The sequence below is a fragment of the Tursiops truncatus genome, chromosome 17 (genome assembly GCF_011762595.2).
Source record: "Tursiops truncatus isolate mTurTru1 chromosome 17, mTurTru1.mat.Y, whole genome shotgun sequence".
Taxonomy (NCBI): Eukaryota; Metazoa; Chordata; class Mammalia; order Artiodactyla; family Delphinidae; genus Tursiops; species Tursiops truncatus.
The window spans coordinates 4,413,902-4,438,873 of record NC_047050.1 but is presented as its reverse complement, the minus strand read 5'-3'; the positions used below and the strand labels follow the sequence as shown (position 1 = coordinate 4,438,873).

The following is a 24,972-nucleotide window of genomic DNA, read 5'->3' as shown; positions in this document are numbered from 1 at the left end:
AAAGGATCTCATTCATTCACATTGACTTTTTCTTAGATAAATGATTTTTATTTGTTTGGTTATTTGGTTTCAGTTCTGAGCAGATTAGATGCAGCAACTTAGAAAGACAGGAGTGCTGTCATACCCAAGTAGGATGACAAGAATTGATGCTGACAAATAATAAACATTAAAGTAAACATTGAAACGGTCCTCAAACAAAGGACTGTGTCCTAATACGGTCATCTGATCAGTGCAAACAGCAAAAGGTGCCGTCAATAGCCAAGTGCAGTGAGCTCCTCAAGAGAGGAGACACTAAGATTTTGAGTCAAAAACTCCTTATTGTGCAAGACCATCCCGTACAGGACTTAACATTAAGTAATCTAAAGTACGAAATGCCAGAATCCCCCAGATCGACCTAACCCATCTTCCAAATACCCGAGATGGTGGTATCACCCCAGGTGAGAACACCAGCCTCGTGACAAGTGGTGCTTAGGGAGCTAGGGTAGGGTGGAAAAATGGGATTTAGAAATCACACAACTTGGTACCAAGTTCTAGCTTTGCCACTTACTGGCTGGGTGATGTCGGGCGAATTTTATTTTCTCTAAGCTTTACTTATTTACAGAACAGGGATAATTTCACCTATCTCAATGGGCTACTTTACAGATTAAAGGAGAATAAGGATTCTCATTTCAGAACTCTCCAAGTGCCACGTGAACATCAGTTGTACAACGGCAATAAAAGTATTAAACTACCTTAAGTATGCTGTTTAGAAAGGCAAAGAAATATGTAATACAAAGATCACAGGTTTACACACACACACGGGAAAAAAAAATCAAGATTCAAATAAGGTATTTTGCTCAATACTAAATAAGAAAGCATCACAAGTATAATTGTTTCATTAGGGCAAGTCTGAAATAATTCATCAGTAAAAATGAATACTATGTCAAATGAAAATTTCTGCCTTATAAAAGCCATAATGTTCCACTGAGTATAACTATTATAAAATAAATTCAAATACTACAAAAGGGCATAAAGTGAAAATGCTACACTGTTCTTCATTCATCATAGCCAACTACTGTAAATACTTTTTTATGTCAATGTACCATCTAAAAAACAAACATCACTACCAACCACCATCACCACAAAAAAACAACAAGAACAAAACAATCATCCAAAAGAAAATCAGGGCAATACTAGATTTCAACAGGAATCAAAGGGACTGGCACCTTTAGCCCAGGGAACAGAGTGGTGGCGGCAGAGACCAGTCTTAATGGCACAGACGGAGGTGCTCAAACAGCTCCCCCTACTCTTTGGTCTTTTCTTTTATCATGCTTGCTCAGCCAAGGATGCTCTGGGTGCGAAACCACGGCCATCAGCACATTTACACTAAATACGCCTTCCTTCAACTTACGAATAAACAGCAGTGAATCCTTAGGTATACATGATTCGTAAGTGATAACGAGGGAAAAACATACTTAAAACAAGGAATTGAAGTCCGTTAGCGAGCGGGAGCACATCTAGCCTCACCTTCGGCTTCTTCCTGAAGACGGTCTGGTGCAGCCTGGGCGGGGCAGTCCCCCTCATCTGGCACTGCTGCTGCTGTGCTGTCCCTGTCAGTTTTCTCTGTTCCCACTTCCCCAGCTGGAGACATGGCACGACGCTTTCCAGGCTCCGGCTCACTCGTCTCCGGTGGGTCATCCCCTTTTCCAACAGACACTTCTTGTTCCTCTGAACCACTGCTTGTGCACGTATCTTGCACATTGTTATGAGAAACTGCCTCCTGCGATGCTTCGTCGTCCATTGGTTCATTAACCCATTTTAGGAATTTTTCTACCTGAAATTTTAAGATGTTACAAGCATGAATTAATTCGCAATTACACAGAATATTTCCACCTGCTTTACCATTTGTGACTTGACAAGCTGTGTCACAGTATTAGCTCTGATAAGTACACTGTATCACACAAGCTAATGTGAGTAAGTAATTCCAACCTAATTACACTTTGCTGTCTGGATGTACCATGACCTTATTAAAGAGCTCTTTAAAAGGAAAAAAAACACATCAGCTTAAACACAAGACTATGACCTTCCTGTTAGCAATTAACACTAAGAGGGTAAAGCTCTACTGTGCCAGTAGCTTTCCATTAAGTCTTCTAGCGATATAAGCGTAATATACATTACCATTACAAATGTACTTACCTGTTGTTGAGCCATTGCTTTTAGCTTTTCAAATTATACAGAATTTTCTGTAATGGCCCCAGCTACACAATCTATGTTGAATGGTACTCAGCATCGAAGATGAACTCTACAAAGATTTAGTGCCAATCTGTAAAAGCAGTGCTACCTTGAAAAGAATGCGAGCTGCCTTCTAGTGAAGCGGTAGAGCCAGTAAAATGATGCCAAGAACTAAGTTTCTTCTCTGAAATGTCAACAAGGCTCAAGGTCAGATGATACATACTTCCTTGCAACCTTCTGTGACAAGAATATGCTTCATAATAGATCTTCATGACCTTCCTAAGAGTCAGGAAGTGAGAACAAGAGTAACAGAAGATGGACATGGACCACGGCTCAGAATCTTCCTTTGAGGGGACTGTGCCTGTGTATCAATGGGACGCCTAAGAACACAACAGTCACTTTAACTTTCTTCCTCGGCACTTACGTGGCAGTTATGTTTCTGCTCTTCAGCTACAGATGAATGTATGGGAATTATCACATCCAACACATTATAAAAAGGCCCGTCGGACTGACTGAACTGATACTGGGAAATTTGTTCCAGATATAACCAGGGCCACTAAAATATTAAAATATGACCAGTAACCAACCAATCTGAAATATAATAAAAATAAGACCAGCTATAAATTTGTAGCATGTTTTGGAAAAACGGTGACGTTAAGGAAGGATAACGTACGCTAAGGGTAAAACAAAGTCATCACGGGACCTGAGACTTTGTTCCATTGCTCTATAGAGCTGCTGGAGAGGTGACAGATAGAAAATTCTGCTCACTGGATGGGGCTGTTTTCCTATAATGAAGAAGGATCACTCATCAAACCGAACAAAAGTAATTCAAATTACTTTTGTTTTCCAGGTACACAGAAGGCAGGTACAACAAAGTCTAAGAGAGGGGATATAAATACTCCAGTTAACAATGTGAATCACTAAATTAGCCCTGAGGCTCATGCCGTTTGGATGAGCTCATTAGTGCAAAGTCTGATCGATCAACTCTAGAAGACCTCAAGATTAAGCCTTTCAATAAACACTGCATCAGAAATTGGACTTCCCGGATCCTCCTTAGCCTGAAACAGACGAGCTGTTACTACACACAAGGCGATTCCACCTATTCATTGTTCCATACACTACTCCTGTGTAGCTTTCAAAACATCCCCCTCTCATATCAGCCCCAATTACCCTTTTTTCAAATTTAGTTCACACAGTATAAGCCTTTAGGAAGCAAATGGAAAAGAATTTTAGGTACCTTTATATCTGGGTAGAAACAGGGTTCCTGTTTGCAAACAGAAACTTGAAGGAGTCAAAGGTCACAAAAATGAGCCTCGATTTGTAAACATAAAGCAAAGCTTATACACACCTTACTCAGAGTTTTGCTTTTCTTGAGAAGAGTTTTTCCTGGCTCCTCAGTGAAGAAGATGTGTTTGTGTTTCATATCGATCTGTCTTCTCATGTCCAAGTACTTTGCCTTGTACTTCACATTCTTGTGCAGATACCTGACCCTCCGGTGACTGACATTTGAAATTCCACCATATCTGTGACCAAAGCAAAAGAAGTGGACTCAAACCTCAGGGTCTAAGAATCTGCTTCCTTATATGAAAAGACAAGAAAACTAACAGTTTTCACTATTTTCCTATTAGCAGCCACTATTTTAATTTCATTTTTTTAAATTATGGAAATTATGAAATAAAGTGAAAAATGCAGAGGACTTTTTAAGGTCTAGCTTGTATGTTAATTCCCAAGTAAATGTGAAACACCAAAGGTGGGAATATCAACATATCTTACAGATAACAGAAAGGAGAAATTACATTGTAAAATGTAATTTAAAAAAAACAGCAGGAAACTATAACCCCAATGCATGTTGGGGAAATATAATTTTTTCTCACAGTGAGGTGATGCCAAAGCTCTTTTAACACGTATCTGGATATGTTCAAATTGTCTTAAAAGTGGCCACTAGATTCTTAAATCAATATGAACTAACCTAAGAAGCAAATCCCCCATTACTAAAATAATTAGAGAACCTGCTGATCTAACCATCTGAATTTTTCCAGTCCTAAAAGATATATGTCTGCTATGAAGCCTTCGCTGACTCTATTAAGCCTCACTAATTGCCTCTCTTACGGACTATTAGGGACCAACAGTGTAATATATAATTTAGCACTTATAAACAAACTCTGAACAGTTTGGTTTTAAATGTCAGTTGTTATCTTCTACCTATATTATAAACTTCTTTATAAAAAGTGTATCTTATCCTTCTCTTTTAAGTGAAATTGGGTGCTCTAAAATAGAAGAATAGTTAAATCCCAGGTAACAGAATAAATCTCTATGAGTATATACCAGCAAGAGCTACCTAAGTAATTTCTCAATAAAATTACATGTGGGTAGAAATAAATTCTGCCAGGGATTTAAATGTGGCAGTTATCAGGAAAACCCTTTATATTATTAACTTTTATGAACTCTAGCCTTAAATGACTATATGGCTGAAGTACACAGAAATGATTACAATTTTGTAGAATAAAAACATCAGATTGCTATGAAGTGCAACTGAGCTAATACATGTGAATATATCAAATGTACAGTGATAGCTCTGCAATTCCTACCAGCAAGAGACGTTAGTGTTTTAATTGTAACACCTCAAATGTTATGAAATACATCACCATTATTCGCTATCTGAATATCAGAGAGCTTTAGGATAGCTGAAGTGGTTAAGATTTCTGGACGACAACGGCATTTATGGAAAATTACTTTTGTCCTGAGCCGTGCTTGAATCCTAGAAGGGAACCGTCGACATCAAAGTCTGAATCTGGGTTTTCATCGATGTCCAGTTCATGGCTAAACAAATAAACAAAGCCAACAGTGATAAGGCATTATCTCCAGAGCCCAGCAGTTCAGGCAAGTATTAAAAGGTACATACAGTCAACCCATGCAAACTTTCCCACCACAACAATCAACCACAGGTCACAAACGCAGGAAGGCAGGAAGAAGAGTACTTGAATCAGGATTTTGCAAATGAGACAGATTCCCTAGCAGTGTCCGGGACACAGCAATAAGCGCTCAAATCTTAAACCACGTCAAGTAGTATCTCTATTCCTGAACAAATATAAATTTCCCCATTTTCTTTCGGGAAAACACCAGTTAACCTGCAGCCTTAACTAATCTCCTAGGTGATATCTCTAGAGGTTTTCCTTAAAAACAAACAAGGAAACAACCCAACCAAGAAAATTACAAAAGAGAAAATATTGTTAAGAAGGTTGTGATATAAGTAACTCAGTAATCCCCACCTTTGGGGGATATCTTCTAGTGATCCCTACTACCTGGGCAACAGCAACAAATGCAAACGATGAGAAATAACTCTTGCAAATTACGTTAAGCTCACTGAACGTTTATGGAGGACCCACAAGAACGTACAAGGGCCCAAGAATATCAGTGCACACAGAGCCTCTGCCTCTAGGGACTAGTAGGAACCAGAGGCGTTAACAAGCAACATATACCGTTTGGAAGGCACACGGCAGAGGCCCGCTTTTATGTACTAAGCTACTGAGCCTCTAACGCTTGCTGACACGTTCTGCACAGAGACGCAGTGTGAGACTTGCCTCCGCTTGAGGCTGCTTGGCTTCTGCTCAGGCGGATCTTCGCCACTCTCATCTCCATCAGTGCCGATGAGGCGTGGGCTGTCTTTGACTGTGTTTGCTCCTGATGACTCTTGTGAATCTAAAGAGGCAGAGGCACTGCAGTTGATTTCCGCCCTTGGTTTGACAACGCTGGTCATTTGCAAAGGAATCAAAGTACGCCGGGGCCTCTCCTGCAATGAACTCATGCTAGACCACATCTATCTATTCCACGCATCCACGTGCAGAGTGTGCAGCTCGGTCTATTCAGGTCTAAAAGTTTCCATGACCTAACTACTTAGAAAGTGGACTACAGGGAATTCCCCGGTGGTCTAGTGGTTAAGACTCGGAGCTTTCATGCCTTCACTGCTGTGGTCCGGGTTCGATCCCTGGTTGGGGAATTAAGATCCCTCAAGCATTGAGGTGCGGCAAAAAAAAAAAAAAAAAAGTGAACGATAAAACTACTTTTTCCTCACAGCTGTCTAAATCTGTACAAATTAATCCACAAAGTTACCTCTGTGATAGCTATTAGCTACCACATTTTGATGGGATTCTAATCTAAATGACTCTAAAAATGGCATGATCACATTTGATTAAAAATAACTTCTCTTTATTAAGAAGCAAATACATCTAACTGCCTCTAATATAGCTCTTAAAGTAATAATGGAAGTAACAGAAAGACAAACACCACCATTTACAAAGAGTGATTATAACCTGCGGTGGCTCCGCTGAGGCACGTGTCTGTGTTCTGTATTCCTTCGGACTGGAGCCAGGTGGCTGGGTGGGACCAGAAGTGGAGAGGGGTCTACCCTGGAGACAGCGGGAGCTCTAGTGTGCAAGGACAGGCTATTTCAGGAGACCCCAGCCGCAAACAGTGGAACACGTACGTATGGGGAGATGCAGTGTATGCCTTACGTTTTGGTCTCAAGGAGGATCCAAAACAAATGAAAGCCTGGAATTCTCAAATTGATCCCGAGGGCAGTCACATTGGAGCCAACTGCAGAAACGTCTAATTACACACCTCACTACGGGAACACGCAACGGGAGCAGTCTATACACACGCCTGAGAAAACAGGCAACACGAAGGCAGAGACTGTGAGGTTTACTGTGTCTAACAAAGGAAGCTAAGGGACGTGATCAACAGGAGGGACAGGAAGCACTTACTGACCAACATACACACTCCAAGGTTTCTGGTCAAAATAAGAACAGGACTTATCAAAAGACTAACATAAAATACCCACATTAAAAAAGGATGAAAATAACAGCAAAATAGAAAGGAATGAGAACGCCATACTGAAGTAAGTTCCATCGTAAGAGGACAGAGAAGCTCATTAGTAACTCTCTAAAGGACACTGTAGGATGAAGTAAGGTCAGTGACCTGAGAGGAGCAAAGCAAACCCACTTGTTAAGTAAAAAGCCGAAACCTTTTGCTTTATATATATGAATGAGGCTGAGAAGAAAGTTGCTATGAACCAGACTTTTCCAGCACCAAACATCAAGGATGCCAAGACAACAAGTCAGTGGGTTTCAGGAGTTCAGGTTATAAAAACGTCCTCCTCTCCCACTTTTCTGCTGCACCAGTTGATGGTCCCCTTCTCCTCACAAAAGCCTTCTTATCTGCCTACTCTAGCTTCTCCTAGCACACCTCTCACTGGCTTTCTTTAGTCCCGACAGTGGCACCAGTCTGCTCAACAATTATTTCTTAATCGCTCAGGCAGGAGTCAACCAAGTTCCTTATCCTGGATATTTGATGAGAATCCTGAAATCAATCCGTTCAGTTACAAAATAATCTTATGCCCTGTTGAGACTCTCTATAGAGCAAGACTTCACTTGTCCCGAACGAATTCCAGACACAACCCCCATTCAGATTTGCCTAACGGCAAATGTACGCTCACAGCTACTCTTTAGCACGTCTCCTATAAACTTAGTTGCTCCAGAGAAACTTGGACATTCCAAGCTCACTCTAAAACTAGATTTCTTAATGGATTTCCAAGTTGTAATTCACTGGCCACCAAGGTGCAAGAGGAACGAGTGATACTTTTGAGAACCCTATGCAAATGTTCTTTTTATTTACATAAAAGGATAATAACTTGTGACATAAAAGTAAGATGGATTAGATCATTTCACTATCACACCATAAAATGTAGCTGGCATTATTTAACTCTACCATAAAGGATTAGTGTTAGCTATTTTGCTAAATAGACTAATTTTGGTAACCATTACTCAGCAGGATAAATCTTGGCCAATCTTACCCTGAGCTGGTTGGCTTGTGCTTCTGTTCCCAGACAAGCCGCTTTCCTTGGTTCCTCCATTACATGGTTCACTTTGGCCCGAAGCAGGGCATTCTCTTCTGCTGTTCACTTCACGCTGACGTCCGTCACAACTCACAGAGGGATCTGATCGGCTCTGTTCTACTTCCTCTGAATTCAGGCTTATATTACTAAGTCCATCAAGAATTTCATTACGATCTTTATCACCTGAACTAGAGTTTTCGCTACCCACTGATGAAGATGCAGAAGAAAGTTCATCTGCTTTCGTGCGATTTTCGTCTTTCTTGTTGTCAACTTCTGTTTTAGACCCACAAGTATCTGTATCACAGCTTTGTGAAGCTTCAAAAGTCCAACCCTGAGCTTCCCAATACTGAAACTGTTCCAAATAATACCAGTACAGCTGGCTATAATGCTGCTCCCATTCTGCCTTTGTATTAGGGACGTTCCAGGGCTCTGAGCACGGCGTCTGACCTGCATGCTTTTCTTGCCAGCTTTGCCACAGCAGTTCCCCCCCGTATTCCTTCCAGTACTTCTCCCAGAGCTCTGTAACTTCCAGCTTTGGAGGTAACGTATTTTCAGCAGGAAGATTCTCACCGTCAATGTCTTTTTTGGTTTGAAGTTCATACCTTCTGGTGTTCTCATTCTCAGATGAAGATGGATCATCTGAGGCCAAAATGTCACCTTCCTCACATTCTCGTCTCCAAGATTCTCTCTTAATTTCATCCAAGTACTTCTTCTGATGCTTTTTCTTTTTCTTTTTTCTTTTAACTTTGTTTCTAGTATTCATAGATGCCTACAAAGGTCAATAACTTGAATATAAATTACACTTCAGAAACTATAAGAGGTAGAATCTAAATCTATTTTGACATTAAATTAAACAGAATACCCTCAACCCCCCAACCTGGGTTTCAGTTACACCAACAAGCGAATCTTACTATCTACGTTTCCAAGAGGAGGAACAACCACACATGGGACATATCACAACTTGCAGTTTTCGTTAACTTATAAATATGTACGTACATTTAAGAAGAGGTGAAGTGCCCTGATTCATGAATGCATTAGATTTGGGATAAAAAGATTCCACGTGATATTTTACGAAGAAAACTAAGAAACAGAAACAAGCAAAGTAAACTAATACTCACCTCAAAATTCTTATGTGCAGACACACTACCAAACTGAAGTGGCAGTCCCATGCTTCTCATGAGTTCAGCCTCAGAATCAAGTTCACTTTCATCTGGGCCTACGTCTTTGCTGTCACAGGACTCTGCAGCGCCCTGGGAACGACCGCCCTCTTCCTCTTCTGCAGCTTGCTCTCCTACACACAGCACTGTTACTTTAGCTTAGTTTCAGAGAAAATTTAGACGCAGCTTTCATCACCCTCATCTTAATGAAAAGGAACCTGAGACCCAAAGTTATTACATGACTTGCACGAAGTAAAGGTGTGTCAATGTGAGTTTTTAAGGGGAAGAAAAATAAAAGGAAAAACAAAGGAACTGATGGGAATATGGACTTGTGAGAAAACAGCCAACTAAGAACCAAGAACAAGCCCTAGTCTGGCTCTGCTGGCCGCTGTCCACCCAGCTGCTGCCTCAGCTCCCTCCGCGGAGCACCTCCTCTCGCTGGGTACTGGGCACAGTACTGAGGACGCACGAGGGAACACAGCAGGGCAGCCCCGGGGAAAATGTCTACATTTCCGCATTCCCCACCTGCAGCACTGCTGCACTCGATCAGTGGATTTAAAATGATGACCCGTGGAGTTATTTTAGGAGCTATTAACACGGGAGATGAGAGGTAGGTCTTCAGGCCCTCCACAGGTACTTCAGTCATGACTGGATTTACACCCTGGGACTCTGTGGGGAAGTTCATTTAATGAAAACGTTCTGCTGTTAAAAGTCTCAAATCCACTGAAATGGAAGATCCTTTCAAGCTCTCTGATTGTAGGTCTTAGAGAAAACCTGCTTTATCATAACAAAACAAGTTTTACTTTATCCTAATGTGGTATCTAAAAGTAGATCATACCACTAATTGGCCAAATGCCATCCAAATGCTCTATTTTAAAATGGGAGACGAACACTTTATATATTAGCATACTCAACTAGGGCTGAGCTGCACTCCAGCTACATGATCTTAGGCAACAGAACAGGGAATCTTCCCACTGCAAAGATGGAGACTGAGAAAAAGAGATCTTAAGTGCACAAATTCTATTAAAAGAAAGAGGGGAAAAAGACACCTGTCTAAATAATGAAGGCGATTCCACTGAATGAACTTGGGAAAGCTCAGCAGAGAGCAGAGCAGGGAATATGAATCGGCTCACCTTGGTGCCCCTCTCGTGGTGTGCATGTGTTCCTATGTTAGGTGGGGCCCCAGGGTCTAGAGAAATCTTATTTGTACAATGTAACACTGAAATGCAACCAAACGTTTCATCCAGTGTGTAAGTGAAGACGTAGAGATTTGCTCCACCATTGTGAGAGGCGGGGGTCTTCGAGGGTAACGTGACACGGTACTTGTGCTGATTTTAGCCTACACCTCGGGCCGCAGTTTTCCCCGTGTCCAGAGAAACATGAAAGATCTGCGTGGAAAGGACAAATGGGGCCCGGAGAGGGAAGTCTGACAGAGACCAAGATGGTTTCCAGGTAACTAGGTGAGGCTCAAAGCGTAGGTTATTTGGGAAAGTTAATACAGATTGTGGCCTCTTTACTTCAGCCAAAAGGCTGTGGCCGTTCACTTGGAGTCTATCCTGAATGGTTTACATATAAAACTGTTGAAGTATTTAAGCGAGGAGGCCGTTAGCGCGGGGTGGCTCTGATACCTCGGTGGCCTCCCCGAACAAGCCAAAACCTAAGCCAGGGCCAGGAAACTCCGACCTGAGGAGACGGGGCTTAACCGCCACACACGAGCAGCCAGAAAGCTCTCCCAAGTAAGGCAGCTGCACAAACTACGGCCAGGCAAGTGATTTCCTTGCTTTGCTCCCGCCTCTCCTCTGTACAGTACCATGGTTAGTTTTAGCAAAAAAAGGGCTATGTAGCTTCATACTGTATTACCTGAACTGTTGCCATCGTCTTTAACGTAGTAGCCTTTTAATCCCAAATTGCACAATTTCCGATCTCTGTGAAGCAAATTAAACAATGTTGAAAAAAATTAAACTATAAATTTAGTGAAAAAACAAGCTTAAGGCAGCATAGATTAATAAAAAGGTTAAAAAACAGAAAAGCTATCTGCTAATACATTCTTCTTATCTGTAATATAGAGGTAACGATACATACCTCACAGGGTTCTAATAAGGACTGACTGCACACATAAAGCGTTGGGTATATATCACATGCAAAGCACGCAATAATGATAACTACTAATTTATTAAAATTAAGTGGCAGCTCTGGATACTGGGGAAAGAATCTGATCCTCCTTGTGATATACAAACAGTGAAATATTCTCTCAATTTGCTGTAGAAAGTGAGCATAAACGTGAAAAGATTTATCTTACACCTTTAGACACGCAGACCCTAGTCCATTTGCAAATAGGCCAAATTATCCACTGCCTAGTAGATAAGATATTCATGGTCTGAGCTAAGGTTGTTTTGGGGACTAACATAAAATTAAGTTCTTATTTTATTAAACCGAAACATAAATAGAAATAAAACAATTCAGTCTCAGAGTTTTAAAAAGTGAATAGTTGAACTTTTCTTTACGTATCTACTTCTAAATTTTTTCTTTACTAAGATAAGAATTTCATAAGCAAAATAAACCTAACAGAACACTTAAAATAAAGGGAAGGGGGGGAATTTTGCTATTATCTTCCTACCGGTAAGTTAAGCTGTAATAAACTCCACCATAACTGCCATAACAAGGCCATCTGCAGGTAATAGCTACTACCACTCTTCTAACGGGAGCAACAACAAATTCAACAAAACAAAATTCTTGTGTCCTTGATATATCTCATATCCCCCATTTATTTATCTTTTGACACTTTATAAAACGTAACATAGGTGGTGACTTAGCAGGACAGTGAACGGGGGAGGGGATGAAGTGCAGATGTGCTCTGGCAGCATGCCCACGGACCCCCAGCAACTTGAAGCCTGGGGCGCGGGGGCAGCCACAGAAGGGCATCGACGGTGTGCCCGCTAGTGCCCAAGGGTATGGGCATGAAGGTGTCAGATGGAGAAGAGGGTCAATATGGTTGCAAGATTGGTTACACCGAGCAAATAAGTAAATGCACTGAGGATAACGACAGCCAAGATGCTCCAACACACACCTTTGTGTATGTACGTGAAATGCGCTTGCAGCCTGCCTAGCTGTGTCTGCGCAGCGTGGAGAAGCACTGAACACCCAGCAGCAATGAGCACAACGATGACCCAAGTCTGAGTTTCTAAACACTGCTCTCCACTCAAAGGGACCAGGGCACCTTGGAGAAATGGCACGTCCATGCTGGAGCGCAGGCTGTAAAATTATATTATTGTGCCGGAAGGTTAGGAAGGGCTCAAAGAATGCCAGGGACCCATCGAAAGGATTCAGGAGCCAGTTCAAGGGGCTCCCACCAGCCATCTGAGACGAAAGGAACACCAAAATAAATGATGATAGTAACAATATATCCATTAATAAATTAACAGTCCAGAGTCCATGTTAATAGAAATAGGGGAGTGAACAAACAACGGGGACAGAAGGGAAAGTGCTCCACAGAGAACGCTAACTGACAAACGTAGGAGTGACGGACACACTGAACTGCTCTTTGGGAACCTCCGAGGTAGCTGGCTCAGACAGGAACCGGGCTACTCTTCGTTGCAGTGCGTGGGCTTCTCATTGCGGTGGCTTCTCTTGTTGCGGAGCACGGGCTCTAGGCGCGCGGGCTTCATGAGTTGTGGCTCACGGGCTCTAGAGCGCAGGCTCAGTAGTTGTGGCACACGGGCTTAGCTGCTCCGCGGCATGTGGGATCTTCCCGGACCAGGGCTCGAACCCGTGTCCCCTGCATTGGCAGGCGGACTCTCAACCACTGCGCCCCCAGGGAAGTCCTGTAATGGTTATTATTTATTTTTTTCTTTTTTGCGGTACGCGGGCCTCTCACTGTTGTGGCCTCTCCTGTTGCGGAGCATAGGCTCCGGACGCGCAGGCTCAGCGGCCATGGCTCATGGGCCCAGCCGCTCCACGGCATGTGGGATCTTCCCGGACCGGGGCACGAACCTGTGTCCCCTGCATCGGCAGGCGGACTCCCAACCACTGCGCCACCAGGGAAGCCCTGTCATGGTTATTTTTAACAGCCCTATAACAGTGTAATTATATGTCCACTTCATATAGACAGTGTATAGAAAATTAAGTGTGTAGATGAGACAGAATTATTACTCCAATTATTGAACTCATAAGGCAGTATGTTAATGTAATGTCCTCAGAAAATAAAAATTAGTTACAATATTATGTTCTACTTCCTGCCTTTGAGGGGAGGTGTGAAAATAATCTCTTAATTACTGAGCAGTTATTTGGCACCTATGCTAAAGCTCACTTTCTGTTTTCTGCTACATGGGACTGAACTTTCAGTTTAATAATCTATTTGAAGTTGGCCAACAATCAAATGTATTGTTCTTAGAGTTTGGAAACAGACTTTTTCCCTACCTAGAAAATCAGGGTTATACTCACGAGTCTCTGAGCTTCCAGCATGTCTCCCACTCCCAAGGACTTTTCAGTGACTACTGGTGACAATTCTACGACTGTATCTCCAAGATCTTTTTGTTCTAAAGGGTTATACTTTGAGCAGTAACTGATCTAAAGGAAAAGACCAAGCCATTCTTTTCTCTTTATCTATTTTGAACTTAGAAGGTAGTTTAAAAAAGTGAAGTAGAGCTTCCAAGTTTTAAGAAAGGTATGAAATTATCTGTGATGAAAAGAATGCACATTTTAGCTCAAAAAGACTAAATGCAACGTAACTGGTGATTTATATGGTAATTGAATTATTTTTGTTGTTGTTTTTGGCTGCATGATCTTAGTTCCCCAACCAGGGATTGAACCCAGCGCCGGCAGTGAAAGTGCTGAGTCTGAGTTCCACTGGACTGTCAGGGAACTCCCGATTGTGTTTTAAATAAAGCAGCTTTAATTGAAATCCAGTTGCGTATGGTTTTCTACAGGTAAGGTACTTGTTTCTCAACTTTTTATAACTTATATTCCCTCCCGTTTTCCTTTTTGGGAAGGAGACTTCATGAAGACGGCACCAAGACTCAAATGGGCTGCAGGCTAAGAACTAAGGATGTGCCTTGGCTGGTATGTACACAAGATTCGTTCTAGGCCCGCACATCACTGCTACTAGAGGCATCTTCAGAGATGCAAATCTGAACTTGTCCTCTACAAAGTCCTGCATGTCTAGACCCTGCGTATCTCACCAACCCTATCTTCTATTTTTCTTTCCCAGTCATTTTGTTTCCCTTTCACAGGCTTTCTTTTGCTCCCTTGAGGCTTTTTACAGAGTTCTGCTTGGATGGGAATGCTTCCGCCCACTCAAACATATCCCGGTTTATTTCCACTCACATTTTGGGCCACTTTTCAAATGCTACTTTCTCTAAGAAATCTCTGTGATCCATGGCAAAAGGTTGGGTTTTTGCTATAAGAGCACCTGGCACTTCTCTCCCATCTTGTACTTACAACTATAATTAACCAAATAATTACGTACCTGGCTGTCTTAATATTGATCAACTTTGCTAGAAAGTAAACTAAGGATGTAGGGATGGGCTGTGCCAGATACCCCAGTGCTAACCAGTACCTACCATGACGGAGCACAAAGAAAATTCGCTGAATGAACACACGCCTGCATGAATACAGAGACGACAGTATGTTGCTTTGTTTTTTGGCTGAGCCCCGTGTCTTGCGAGATCTTAGTTCCCTGACCGGGGATCGAACCCCCTGCAGTGGAAGCGCAGAGTCCTAACTCCTGGACGGCCAGGGAAGTCCCCAAACGACAATATTTTTTCATTAAATTTAATACAGCGCTTAATTTTTTTTCCAGATTAATTTGCCGATTACTCCACAAAAACACATGGCGAATAGTAAGAATTCCTTCCAACTTAAATTCTGTCTTAATTCTATAATTCTAAATAAACTATGTTAAAAGTACCACATAAAATTCAGTTCCACAAGTTGGATCTAACAATAAGCCAGTGAGAGGATTAGGGTAGATATACCCGTTTCAGAGATTAAAAAAAAAAAAGGATTAAGTGGCGGAACTCACACACCTAATATATGTATATATATATATTTTAAGAAATCCCTAAAATCCAATTCTTGAGTCAGTGCTTTCCTACCCACTAACTGTCTGCCACGCAGCGCAATTTGTGGCCGAAACAAGTATTTTCCAAAAATAAGCACGGCTCAAAAACTGATGTGATTATAGTTAAATCTTTTCTCCCGGGTAATGAGAAGTTCTATTTATGTGCATTTGTGCTTTAATAAACCTTAAGGTTTAAAAAAAGATGTTAACTAGAAACGTTACTCATCTTCAAACCTCCGCCCTGTGCTATCACATCCCAGATCGCTTTCATTTCACTTCCCCGCAGCTTGTGACCGTCCCCTCAGTTGACGAGTGTAAAATGACAAACACGGGCCACCACATTCTCTCCTAACAGCCCGCAGAGCAGACTTACTCCATCACTTCAGGGCCGTGTGCGAGCACGCCGTAAAGCCCGAGGACGGTTCTTCCTTTCTCTCAGGCACCACTGTACCCGACGGTCGGACACTCTGGCCCCGATCCCGGGGATCAATCGCCACCCCAACCCCTACAGGTCAGGAAACCGAGAGGCCCGCGTGCGACTTACTCCACAAACGCCCTGGAGCAGAGGCAGAGGATGCAGGAGTCCTCCCGCAGGTCTTCAAGGAAGAGACACATCTCCGCCACGGAGCTCCACTTCTCGCAGTACATCGTAGCGCCTCAGAGGAGGCGGCCACGCGGCAGATTGCGCGGGAAGGCCTCCCGGCCGCTGTTCGGCTGCTGGGGACCGAGGGCAGGACTGGAGGCGCGCCCGGCTGCAGAGGAGGGACGGACCCACGAGCACTCCACCCCGGAGCACGAGAGAAGCCGCAGACGGAAGTGGTTCCGGGGGTGGGGACACAGGAAGGGACGGGGCGACGGGCGGTGTCACATTCAACGCTGCTCGGGCTGCAGCCGGCGCTTGGCTTTTTCCTTCCGGGTCTCTCGGGGAGAACGGCTGTTCGAGTGCCTCTGCTTCCCCGAGTGAGCCACCGAGGAGCTCCCGCCGCTGCTGCAGGGTGAGGGCGAGCCGAGCCTCCTCTGCTTGCTGCGCGAGGTGCGTCGTCCCCGCCTGGGCCTCCCCGCGCTCCTCGGCGCCCTGCCAGCCTCGGGGGCCGGGGCGCCGCGGCCGCGCGGAGTCCCCGGCCTCCCGCAGGACTCGGGCTTCGGCTCCCCAGAGTGGCCGGGAGGGAAGGCCCTGCCTGGGTCACAGCGAGCCCATTCACCTCGGCCCGCATCTCCCCTCGAGCCCCAAACACTGCAGTTCGGCGGGTGCGGCCTCCACTTGGGTCGGGGCCAGGTGCCTTCCCCCGTCCCTGCAGATCCCTGGGCTTCCCGGGGCCGCTCTGATAGGGAGGCGAATGGAGCCCACTGTGTGAAGCCGAAGGTGGTCGTGGGGAGGGGGTCGCGTCCACACCCTTCAGTCCCGGCGGGGGTCCTGGTCGATGCCCCTTTATACCACCTGTGTGACCCGGGCGGGCCACGGAACCCTCCTGGGCCTCGCTGTGAGCATCTGTAAATAGGGATGATTCGTAGGACCTGCTTCCTCGGACTGCTGGAAGGACCGAAGTGGGTATCCAACCTCTCACCTGTGCTGGTCATAGTCCGGGTAGGTCCATACTCTGGAGGCGCCTGGCACTGTTTCGGTCTCCGGAGTCTGCAGCCTGTGAAACAGGGCTCAGCCCTCCAGCTGCTGATGATATACGAAGGATACATGTGCACAAACCAGGATGTCGAAAACGGGAGCAGCGCTGCTGGATTTGAAAACAGCAATCAGTGTTTGGTGCGTGGCATTGGTTGAGATCGCCCAGGCAGTTTCCTCTTGAAGCACGTTCAAACTTGAAGGTTGTCGGGGCACTTAGGACTTTGCTTGTGCGATGGATGCTGGAGTTGGTTTGGCATTCCTTTAGAATATGTAAGAGCTAAGATAAAATCCAGACGTTTAGAATGGCCCCTAATATTTTGGCCGCATTTACTGGTGAGTGGAAGTAGAAGGTTCATGTTCAAATGAAATGTTTATTCCCGCATCCTTGCTGCTGCCTTACTCATGTTAGTGACTCAGAAAGATAAGACTGCTGCACAGTTACACCAGTATGGTTGTGTTAACATTTGGGGATGAGGATAGTTAAGAAAATAAGGGTGGAACAATAATTATGAAACAGAGTGGAAGATTCTAGCTAGGAGTCGAAGGACATTCTAGGATTGAAAAAAAAAAAACAACAACATAAAAAACCACCTTGAAAGGTAATTCATCTCAGAACCTAGAGTTCGAAGCTTGAAATCCAAAAGATATTGCTTTAGAGATAAAATGGTTGAGTTTGCCAGATATCATAACTGAAATATTAAACCTCATTTTCATTGATGGTTTGAAGTAGAGTGTACTCACTAAAACGGAGTACAAAAGTCCTGTTGAACCATTATTAAATCTGCACAAAGGAAAATGGAAAATTAATTTGGATTTCAGTGAGTATTTCTTGTAATTGGCATTTCAGCACATCCTCAATGTGGCTCACATACTAAAAGTAAGAAATGAATCTGCTGCCATACATGGTGCTAAAAGTACCAGTAATGGTTAAAAAAAAAAAGGAATAGATTTATTTCCTTAAGTTTTTGTAGAAAACAAAACAAAAAAATCCTGTTTTATTAGTTTTTGAAATATTCTGATTTTAAACATCTATAAAGTTAGTTATTGTAAATGTTCCTTGCCATCAATATCAACATGCTGATATTTCAGCTTGTCAACTTTTTCTTACAAGTTACGTGAATTCCAGATGGGAAAATATGTGATGCATAGGACTGTTTCACTGGAGATTTTTTGGGGGGGAGGGGTTAGGAAATAACCTAGAATTTTGGTAACTAAAATATTATATCTCCCCCAAAACATCTTTTAAGAATTATAGTTTTTATTGGATTAAAATACAGTGGTAGAGAGTCACATACAGCCTATGGTAAATTGGAGGGGAAGAAGAGCCAGGCAGAAGTAGAGGGAAGATAGAAATTGCAATCTTAATATTTTCAGCCTTTCTGTTAGAGAGAGAGAGAGAGACTTGAAGTATAATGAAAATCCGAGTAGGAAGTAGGAGGACTGGGTTTTAATTTTGGCTCTTGGTTTTTCACTGAATTAATTTAGTAACTGGGTAAGTCAACTTGGCTTTCTATTTTTAACTTTTCCACAAAATTAAGAGGTTGTATTCATTGAGTTCTAAGGCCATTTTCCCATTTTATCATAAGTAAGTATTTTATCAATTCAAAAGCTTGTTATTTAAATTCCTTTGATAGTTCTCTAGTGACAGATTTTAGGACACTGTCTTGGTCCACATTTTTGTCCAAAATTTGGATGAAAAGAGTTTACATCCATCTGTATTTAGTTAGCCAGCATTGGTTAGGTGGCTAGTGTGTGCTAGGCATAGTATTCTAACTGCTTTTACATATGTTTTCTCATAACCATCTATTTAGTGACATATCCCCCGTGTTTAGAATAGTGCCGAGCACAAACTACATACTTGTTTGATAAATATTTATTGAGTAAATGAATTAAAAACCGAGTGATGTAAGTCTTGTTGGGGCATCTTCTTTTTTATACACTGTATTCTATCCCCTCTGGCCTAGGCCTCAACAGTAATCTCCCTTGCATCTTCCATTTCTCGTTCTCTCATTGATACATCATCACTGGTGTTAAAAGCTGCTGTATTTTTGTTCGTCGTAAGACAACAAACTTGATCCACATTCCTTTCTGGATACCCACCTGTTTTTCTGTTCCTTTTTGCAACAGTAATTCTCTGAAGAGTTGTCCGTATTTGCTATTTCCAATTCATTCCCTCCCATTCTTTCTTGAACTTTCTCCACCTGAATTTTATCCCCACTCTATCAAAACCCGTCTTATCAGGGCTTGTCAGTGCCTCTGTGTTGTAAAATCCAAGGATCAATGATCTTTATCTTACTAGACCTCCAAGTGTCACATGAAACAGCTGAGGACTCCTTTCCTGAAACACTTTCTTACCTTGACATCCAAGATGCCACGCCTGGAAGGAGAATGCTGGTTCCTCATTGGCTTCCCAGCTTCTAAAATGTTGAATGCCCCAAGGCTCAGTCTTGGAAACTTTTTTATTTTATATTCACTCCCTAAAGGGACCTTCTTTAGTTGTACGGTTTTCAATACTGGTCTATATGTCACCGAATCTCGGGTATATTTCTTTAGCCCTGACCTTCCTGCTAAACTCTGCTTGTGTCCAGCTGCCTTCTGACCATCTCCACGTGGATGTCCAGTAGAATCTTAACGTGTTCAGACCTGAATTCCTGATGGCCAGGAATTCCTGGGGTGTCTAAACCTGTTCTCTGGCAAGTCCATCCTCTCACAAGCAGGCTAACGATGATGATGATGATGAGAGTAACACTTGTTTAGTGCCTTTATGGTGGGAGGCACTCTTCTGAGCTTTTTTCACGACAGTCTCATTAGGAAGGCACTGTTGTTATTCTCATTTTATAGAGGGAGAAACTGATGTTACGTAACTTGTCTGGGTCACACAGTAAGTGGCAGAGCCTCCCAGGATACAAACCCATGTTGCCTGGACACCGTGAGGCCATACCGGACTTCTCTCGCTCACGTTCTACGTGCATTCACCAGCATATCCTGTTGGCTTTATCCTCAAAATACATCCAGAAGCTGATCATGTCTTACAGCCCGCACGCTGGCACACCTGTTCATCACTCATCTCAGTGACTGCAATAACTTCCTGTTTGCTCCCTGTGCAATGTATTCTCAACACAGCAGTCATTTAGAACCCACCCTTCTGGTGCCTTTTCCATCTCACTTAGGTGAAAGCTGGCCCACAGAGTTCTGCAGGGCTCCCCACTTCTGACTGCCCCACCCCCTGCCCCGCCCCATCCCTCTTCCTCAACCCAACTGCTTTGCTGACCCCTCCAAGTGCACATCCTTTGTACTCACCGTTCTTTCAGCTGGAATTCTCTTCCAAATGCCCGCACGGTTTGCTTCCTCACGTCCTCAGGTCTTTGCTCAAACATCCTTTTAGAGAAACCTTCCCAGACCACGCTGTATAACGTAGCAGCCTTCTCCTTACCCCCTTGCGTGCGGGATGTTGTCTTCATGGCGTCTCCATCAGCTAATGTAGTATATCTAAGTTCTACTGTTATCCCAGTTTTATAGATCTTAGCAAACCCAGGCCCAGGTGGGTTACTCTACCTGCTCCGCTCCATATTGGATAAGCAGAGTCAGTCACAGGGCGTGACCCGAGTGGTGAAAGGGTTACGGAACCAGGTCCCAGGAGTGGATGAAAGGACTAATAAGGATTCTGACTAGAAAAGAGGATTTTGTAGCTTTGTGATAGCTGTCCTAAAACTTAAGAGGTTGTCTAATGGAAGAGTTTCAATGGTACAGAACTAGGTCTATGGGGAAAATTCCAGGGAAGTAAGTGTAAGGAAGGTCTTTTTAGCATTTCGATGAACGGTTCTGATGGTGGAAAGGGCACCTTTTGAGTTTTCTGTTCTGGAAGGTTTTAAATCAAAATCTGGGTTGATCATTTTTGGAGGAGGTCCTTGCGTGCAGCACTTGGACGCTGTTAGCAGACGGCAGGATCTTGTGAGTGGTCCGCATAGCCCCTGTCCCTGGGTGTCTGCCTTCGCACTGTCCCTCTCCCCTCTACTGTGTGTGTTAAGTGTGTGTAATAAATCAGAACATAACTATGGACAAGAGGTATAGTTCTTTTACCAATTTGGGTGGGGCGAGGTACTAAAGAAGGTTTTAAAATCACGAGATTTTACAATCCTATTAAAAATTGGAAATGAAACTAGATTTTTTTTTTAAGATTTTTTTGACGTGGACCATTTTTAAAGTCTTTATTGAATTTGTAACAATATTGCTTCTGTTTTATGTTTTGGTGTTTTGGCTGCCAGGCATGTGGGATCTTAGCTCCCTGACCAGGGATTGAACCTGCACCCCCTGCTTTAGAAGGCGAAGTCTTAACCACTGGACCGCCAGGGAAGTCCTGAGACTAGATTATTGGGACAATTGTATTAAGCAGTAAGGGTCAAATCACCAAAATGATTGGTTTTCAGGCCTGGGAAGAGCTTCTTTTAACATATTTGAGAGGCTATCATAAATTTTAATGTATTACTATTTGAAAGCTCTTTCTGTTGATATGTAATTCATCGTAATATTCACCATTTAAAAATGTGCAACTCAGTGGTTTTTAGTATATTCACAAGGTCGTACAACCATCACTACCATCCAATTCCGGAACATTTTCATTATCCCCAGAAGGCACCTCTGTTTCCATTGGGAGTCACTTCTCATTGCCCCCAGCCCCAGCCTCTGGCAGCCACTAACCTTTCTGTCTGTGTGGATTAGCCTGTGCTGGGTATTTTATGTAAATGGAATCATACAAGGTGTGGCCTTCAGTATCTGACTTTTTTTTACTTAGTATAATGTTTTCAGCGTTCATGCATATTGCAGTATGAACTAGTACTTCATTTCTTTTTGTGCCTGAATAATACTCTGTTTTCTGGGTATAGCATATTTTTATCCATCCGTGGATGGGCATTTGGGTTGTCCATTTCTTGGCTATTATGAATAATGCTGCTGTCAACACTTGTATGCAGATATCTGTGTGAATATATGTTTTCAGTTCTCTTGGGTGTATACCTAGGACTAGAATTACTGAGTCAAATGGTAACTCTGTGTTTAGCTTTTTGAGGACTGATTTCCATGGTGACTGCACCATTTTATATTCCCACCAGCAATGTATGAAGGTTCTAATTTCTCCATATTATCAACAACACTTGTTATTTTCCTTTTTTTTTTTTTGGAATATAGCCATCCTTGTGAGGAAAGCTCTCATTTTAAAAAGTAGTAAGTTTTGCTCTGTTGCACGCTAAATGATCAAACACTGGTAAATTTTAGCAGTTTGCCTCTTTAGATGGATTGATTAAAATGTGATGTAAATAAAACACAGGTTGTGGGCTTAATGTGTGCTGTGTCCACCTTCTGTTACCGTAACAGGCCCAGGTTTCTCACAGATAAATGCTATTGGTTACAAGGAAACTGGACTAAATCCTCTAACGCTGGAAGAACAAGTCAATTCTGTGCCCTGCTAACATGCTAGTTATCAGCAAGATAATCTTGGCTTCAAGACAACATGTAATTGCTCTTGTACATCTGTCTCTCCCTCTCCCTCCATCCCTTTCTTTCATTTTTTCATTTCCTGCCTCATCCTCAAAGGACTTGAGATGATTTTCATTAAGTTTATATGGTATGGAATAATGATAAAATATCTCTAAGGGTAGAATCAGAAGCAGAGAAAATAGTGATGGAAGCAGGAAATCTTCTGTAGGAGAACATGATCATGAGGCTGATGCAACCGCACCATCGAATATCATGTCTGACCATCAGCTCGTTATCTGGCAATGACTAAAAAGAGACAGAGTCTGTTACACATCTTAACTTCATACTTTTTCTCTGAAGAAGCGAAGTTTCTAGAGCTGTGAATTTAAAAAGTGTCTCAGGTGGGGCTTTATAGTGTGGAACTAAAACAGTATATAGAGGTGTCCTCACTAAAAGCACTGGTAGTGTGAGTATAATTTTTAATTGTGATACACTAGTATAGGGCTGTAAGCATAATTGTCACACATTGGTGAAAGTGTCTTGCCATTTATTTTATGGAAATTCTATCTCTGGGTATTAATGATTATCTTTTTTTAAATCATTTTTCTTCCTTTTATATACTGTGTTTTTCAGAATACAGACATTGAAGCTTGGGACAAGATATTTATCTAATTTCTGGTAAGTTAAGTGAATGGTTTAGAGAATGACATAGAATAATTGCATGCTGTATTTTTTTTTTTTTTTTTTTTTTTTGCGCTACGTGGGCCTCTTACAGTTGTGGCCTCTCCCGTTGCGGAGCACAGGCTCCGGATGCGCAGGCTCAGCGGCCATGGCTCACGGGCCCAGCCGCTCCGCGGCATGTGGGATCTTCCCAGACCAGGGCACGAACCCTTGTCCCCTGCATCGGCAGGCGGACTCTCAACCACTGCGCCACCAGGGAAGCCCCATGCTGTATTCTTTCAATCATTTAAGATACAAGAGAAATTTTAGTGACTATAAGATAAAAATGACACTGACAAATTTGTATTATTGTATAATGTCAGAGGAACAGAGAGCTTTTCTATAAACTTGCTTGGAAAAGGTAATATCTAAAAATGTATGTCATCATTTCCTAAGAATTAGGTTACTTTTATTGAATCAGATATTGATGTTTTCTTCTATGAAGAATAGTTATCTCAACATAACCTAGTTTAAGATACAAACGTTCAGTATGATCCATTAAGATATAAGTCAAATTATTAAGATCAATCTGAAATTTCATTCATCAGCTTTATTTTCCTCTTGTAATTGTAGCTTGTGAGTTATTTCAATAGCTAAACCCAACACTCTTCACAAATGAAACCCATTTTCACATTTAAATCTGCAACAAAGTTAACTTGTTAACAATCTACTCATTTTTGGTATTAAGAAAGGACTACACAGTATTCATGTAGGCTAAAACATTTAACATTTCAGCTGTGAAGAGAATAACTTTGGATTATTTTTTCCCTTTTAGTGGCTAAATTAAAGACCTGCCATGATGTCGAAGAAAGAGACTGAATTTGTCATTTTCACCTAAAGAAAAATGATAGACAAAAATCAAACCTGTGGGACAGGACAGGATTCCATGCCCTCCATGACTTGTCTGATCCACGTACTTGAAGAATGGTTTGGTGTGGAGCAACTGGAGGACTACTGGAATTTTGCAAACTATCTGTTGTGGGTTTTTACACCACTCATACTTTTAATACTTCCTTACTTTACTATCTTTCTTCTCTACCTTACTATTATTTTCTTACACATTTATAAGAGGAAGAATGTATTAAAAGAAGCTTACTCTCATAATTTATGGGACGGTGCCAGGAAGACGGTGGCAACGCTGTGGGATGGACACGCGGCCGTCTGGCACGGTAAGCGAGATTACTTTGAGTTTTGGGCTCCTTTTCGTGTGGGTGGCGCTGAAACCGTGTTACCCTTTCATTTTGTTGATTGAGGAAATATTGAAAAATATAATGGAAGGGATAGTTACTATTTCCTGTTACCTGTTTGCATGCATTGTGCATATATATGTCTTTCTTAAAATGATTTTTTCTGAGCACACTAGTTTCCATTAAACAAAGAACCACGTAATAATGTAGACTATTACTCTAAGCTCAAATAAAAAATTAATAGTTAAGAATCTAAGAGAGTAAGAGATGAATTAAAACAGTATAGAAAACTGTTTTGAAATTGCTTTATTTTGCGTTTACTTCCATTTTGTTCAAAATAAGTTTGACTTCCCCAGTGTAGAGATTTTTAAAAAATGAAAAATAATATTAAATAGTAATAACATTAAATTAGATATAATATATATACCAAAATGTACCCGTTTTCCGTTTGCTGTGTGACTTATTCAGCTGACATGTTGTCATTTTATTCCTACATATGCCTGCAAATCTTTTTGAGCACTTGACTGTCCATTACAGTCAAATGCTTAACGTGCATCAGTTCTTATAATTCTTATAATGCTGTAGAGAGAGTCCACGTGTTATCTCCATTTTACAGTTTTCCCATAAGGAAACTGAAGAACAGCGAGGTTGTTAGG

At 42.2% G+C, this 24,972-nt stretch overlaps 2 protein-coding genes across 12 annotated transcripts in view; one reads left to right on the top strand and one right to left on the bottom strand.

The window, feature by feature from the left end:
- TGS1 (trimethylguanosine synthase 1) overlaps window positions 1-16,114 on the bottom strand; it is a 37,244-nt gene extending 21,130 nt beyond the window's left edge. The window contains exons 1-8 of the mRNA XM_004316968.4: window positions 15,861-16,114; window positions 11,119-11,183; window positions 9,220-9,392; window positions 8,060-8,870; window positions 5,793-5,910; window positions 4,945-5,031; window positions 3,560-3,734; window positions 1,507-1,813 (exon numbers count right to left, since the gene is read on the bottom strand). Of these exons, the coding sequence (XP_004317016.1) occupies window positions 1,507-1,813; window positions 3,560-3,734; window positions 4,945-5,031; window positions 5,793-5,910; window positions 8,060-8,870; window positions 9,220-9,392; window positions 11,119-11,183; window positions 15,861-15,964 (1,840 nt within the window). The 5' untranslated portion in view covers window positions 15,965-16,114. The remainder of the gene's footprint in view (window positions 1-1,506; window positions 1,814-3,559; window positions 3,735-4,944; window positions 5,032-5,792; window positions 5,911-8,059; window positions 8,871-9,219; window positions 9,393-11,118; window positions 11,184-15,860) is intronic.
- A 108-nt stretch (window positions 16,115-16,222) lies between these two features.
- Window positions 16,223-24,972, top strand: part of TMEM68 (transmembrane protein 68) — a 34,380-nt gene continuing 25,630 nt past the window's right edge. For 3 of the 11 annotated variants that reach the window (XM_019925332.3, XM_019925326.3, XM_073794393.1), the window contains exons 1-3: window positions 16,225-16,349; window positions 23,043-23,087; window positions 23,905-24,298. In XM_019925332.3, the coding sequence (XP_019780891.1) occupies window positions 23,974-24,298 (325 nt within the window). In that variant the 5' untranslated portion in view covers window positions 16,225-16,349; window positions 23,043-23,087; window positions 23,905-23,973. Of the gene's footprint in view, window positions 16,350-16,426; window positions 16,902-16,931; window positions 17,076-17,105; window positions 17,271-17,292; window positions 22,446-23,042; window positions 23,088-23,904; window positions 24,299-24,972 lie in introns of those variants that run through there. The other 8 variants (XM_073794395.1, XM_073794397.1, XM_073794394.1 and 5 more) reach the window with 8 other exon arrangements.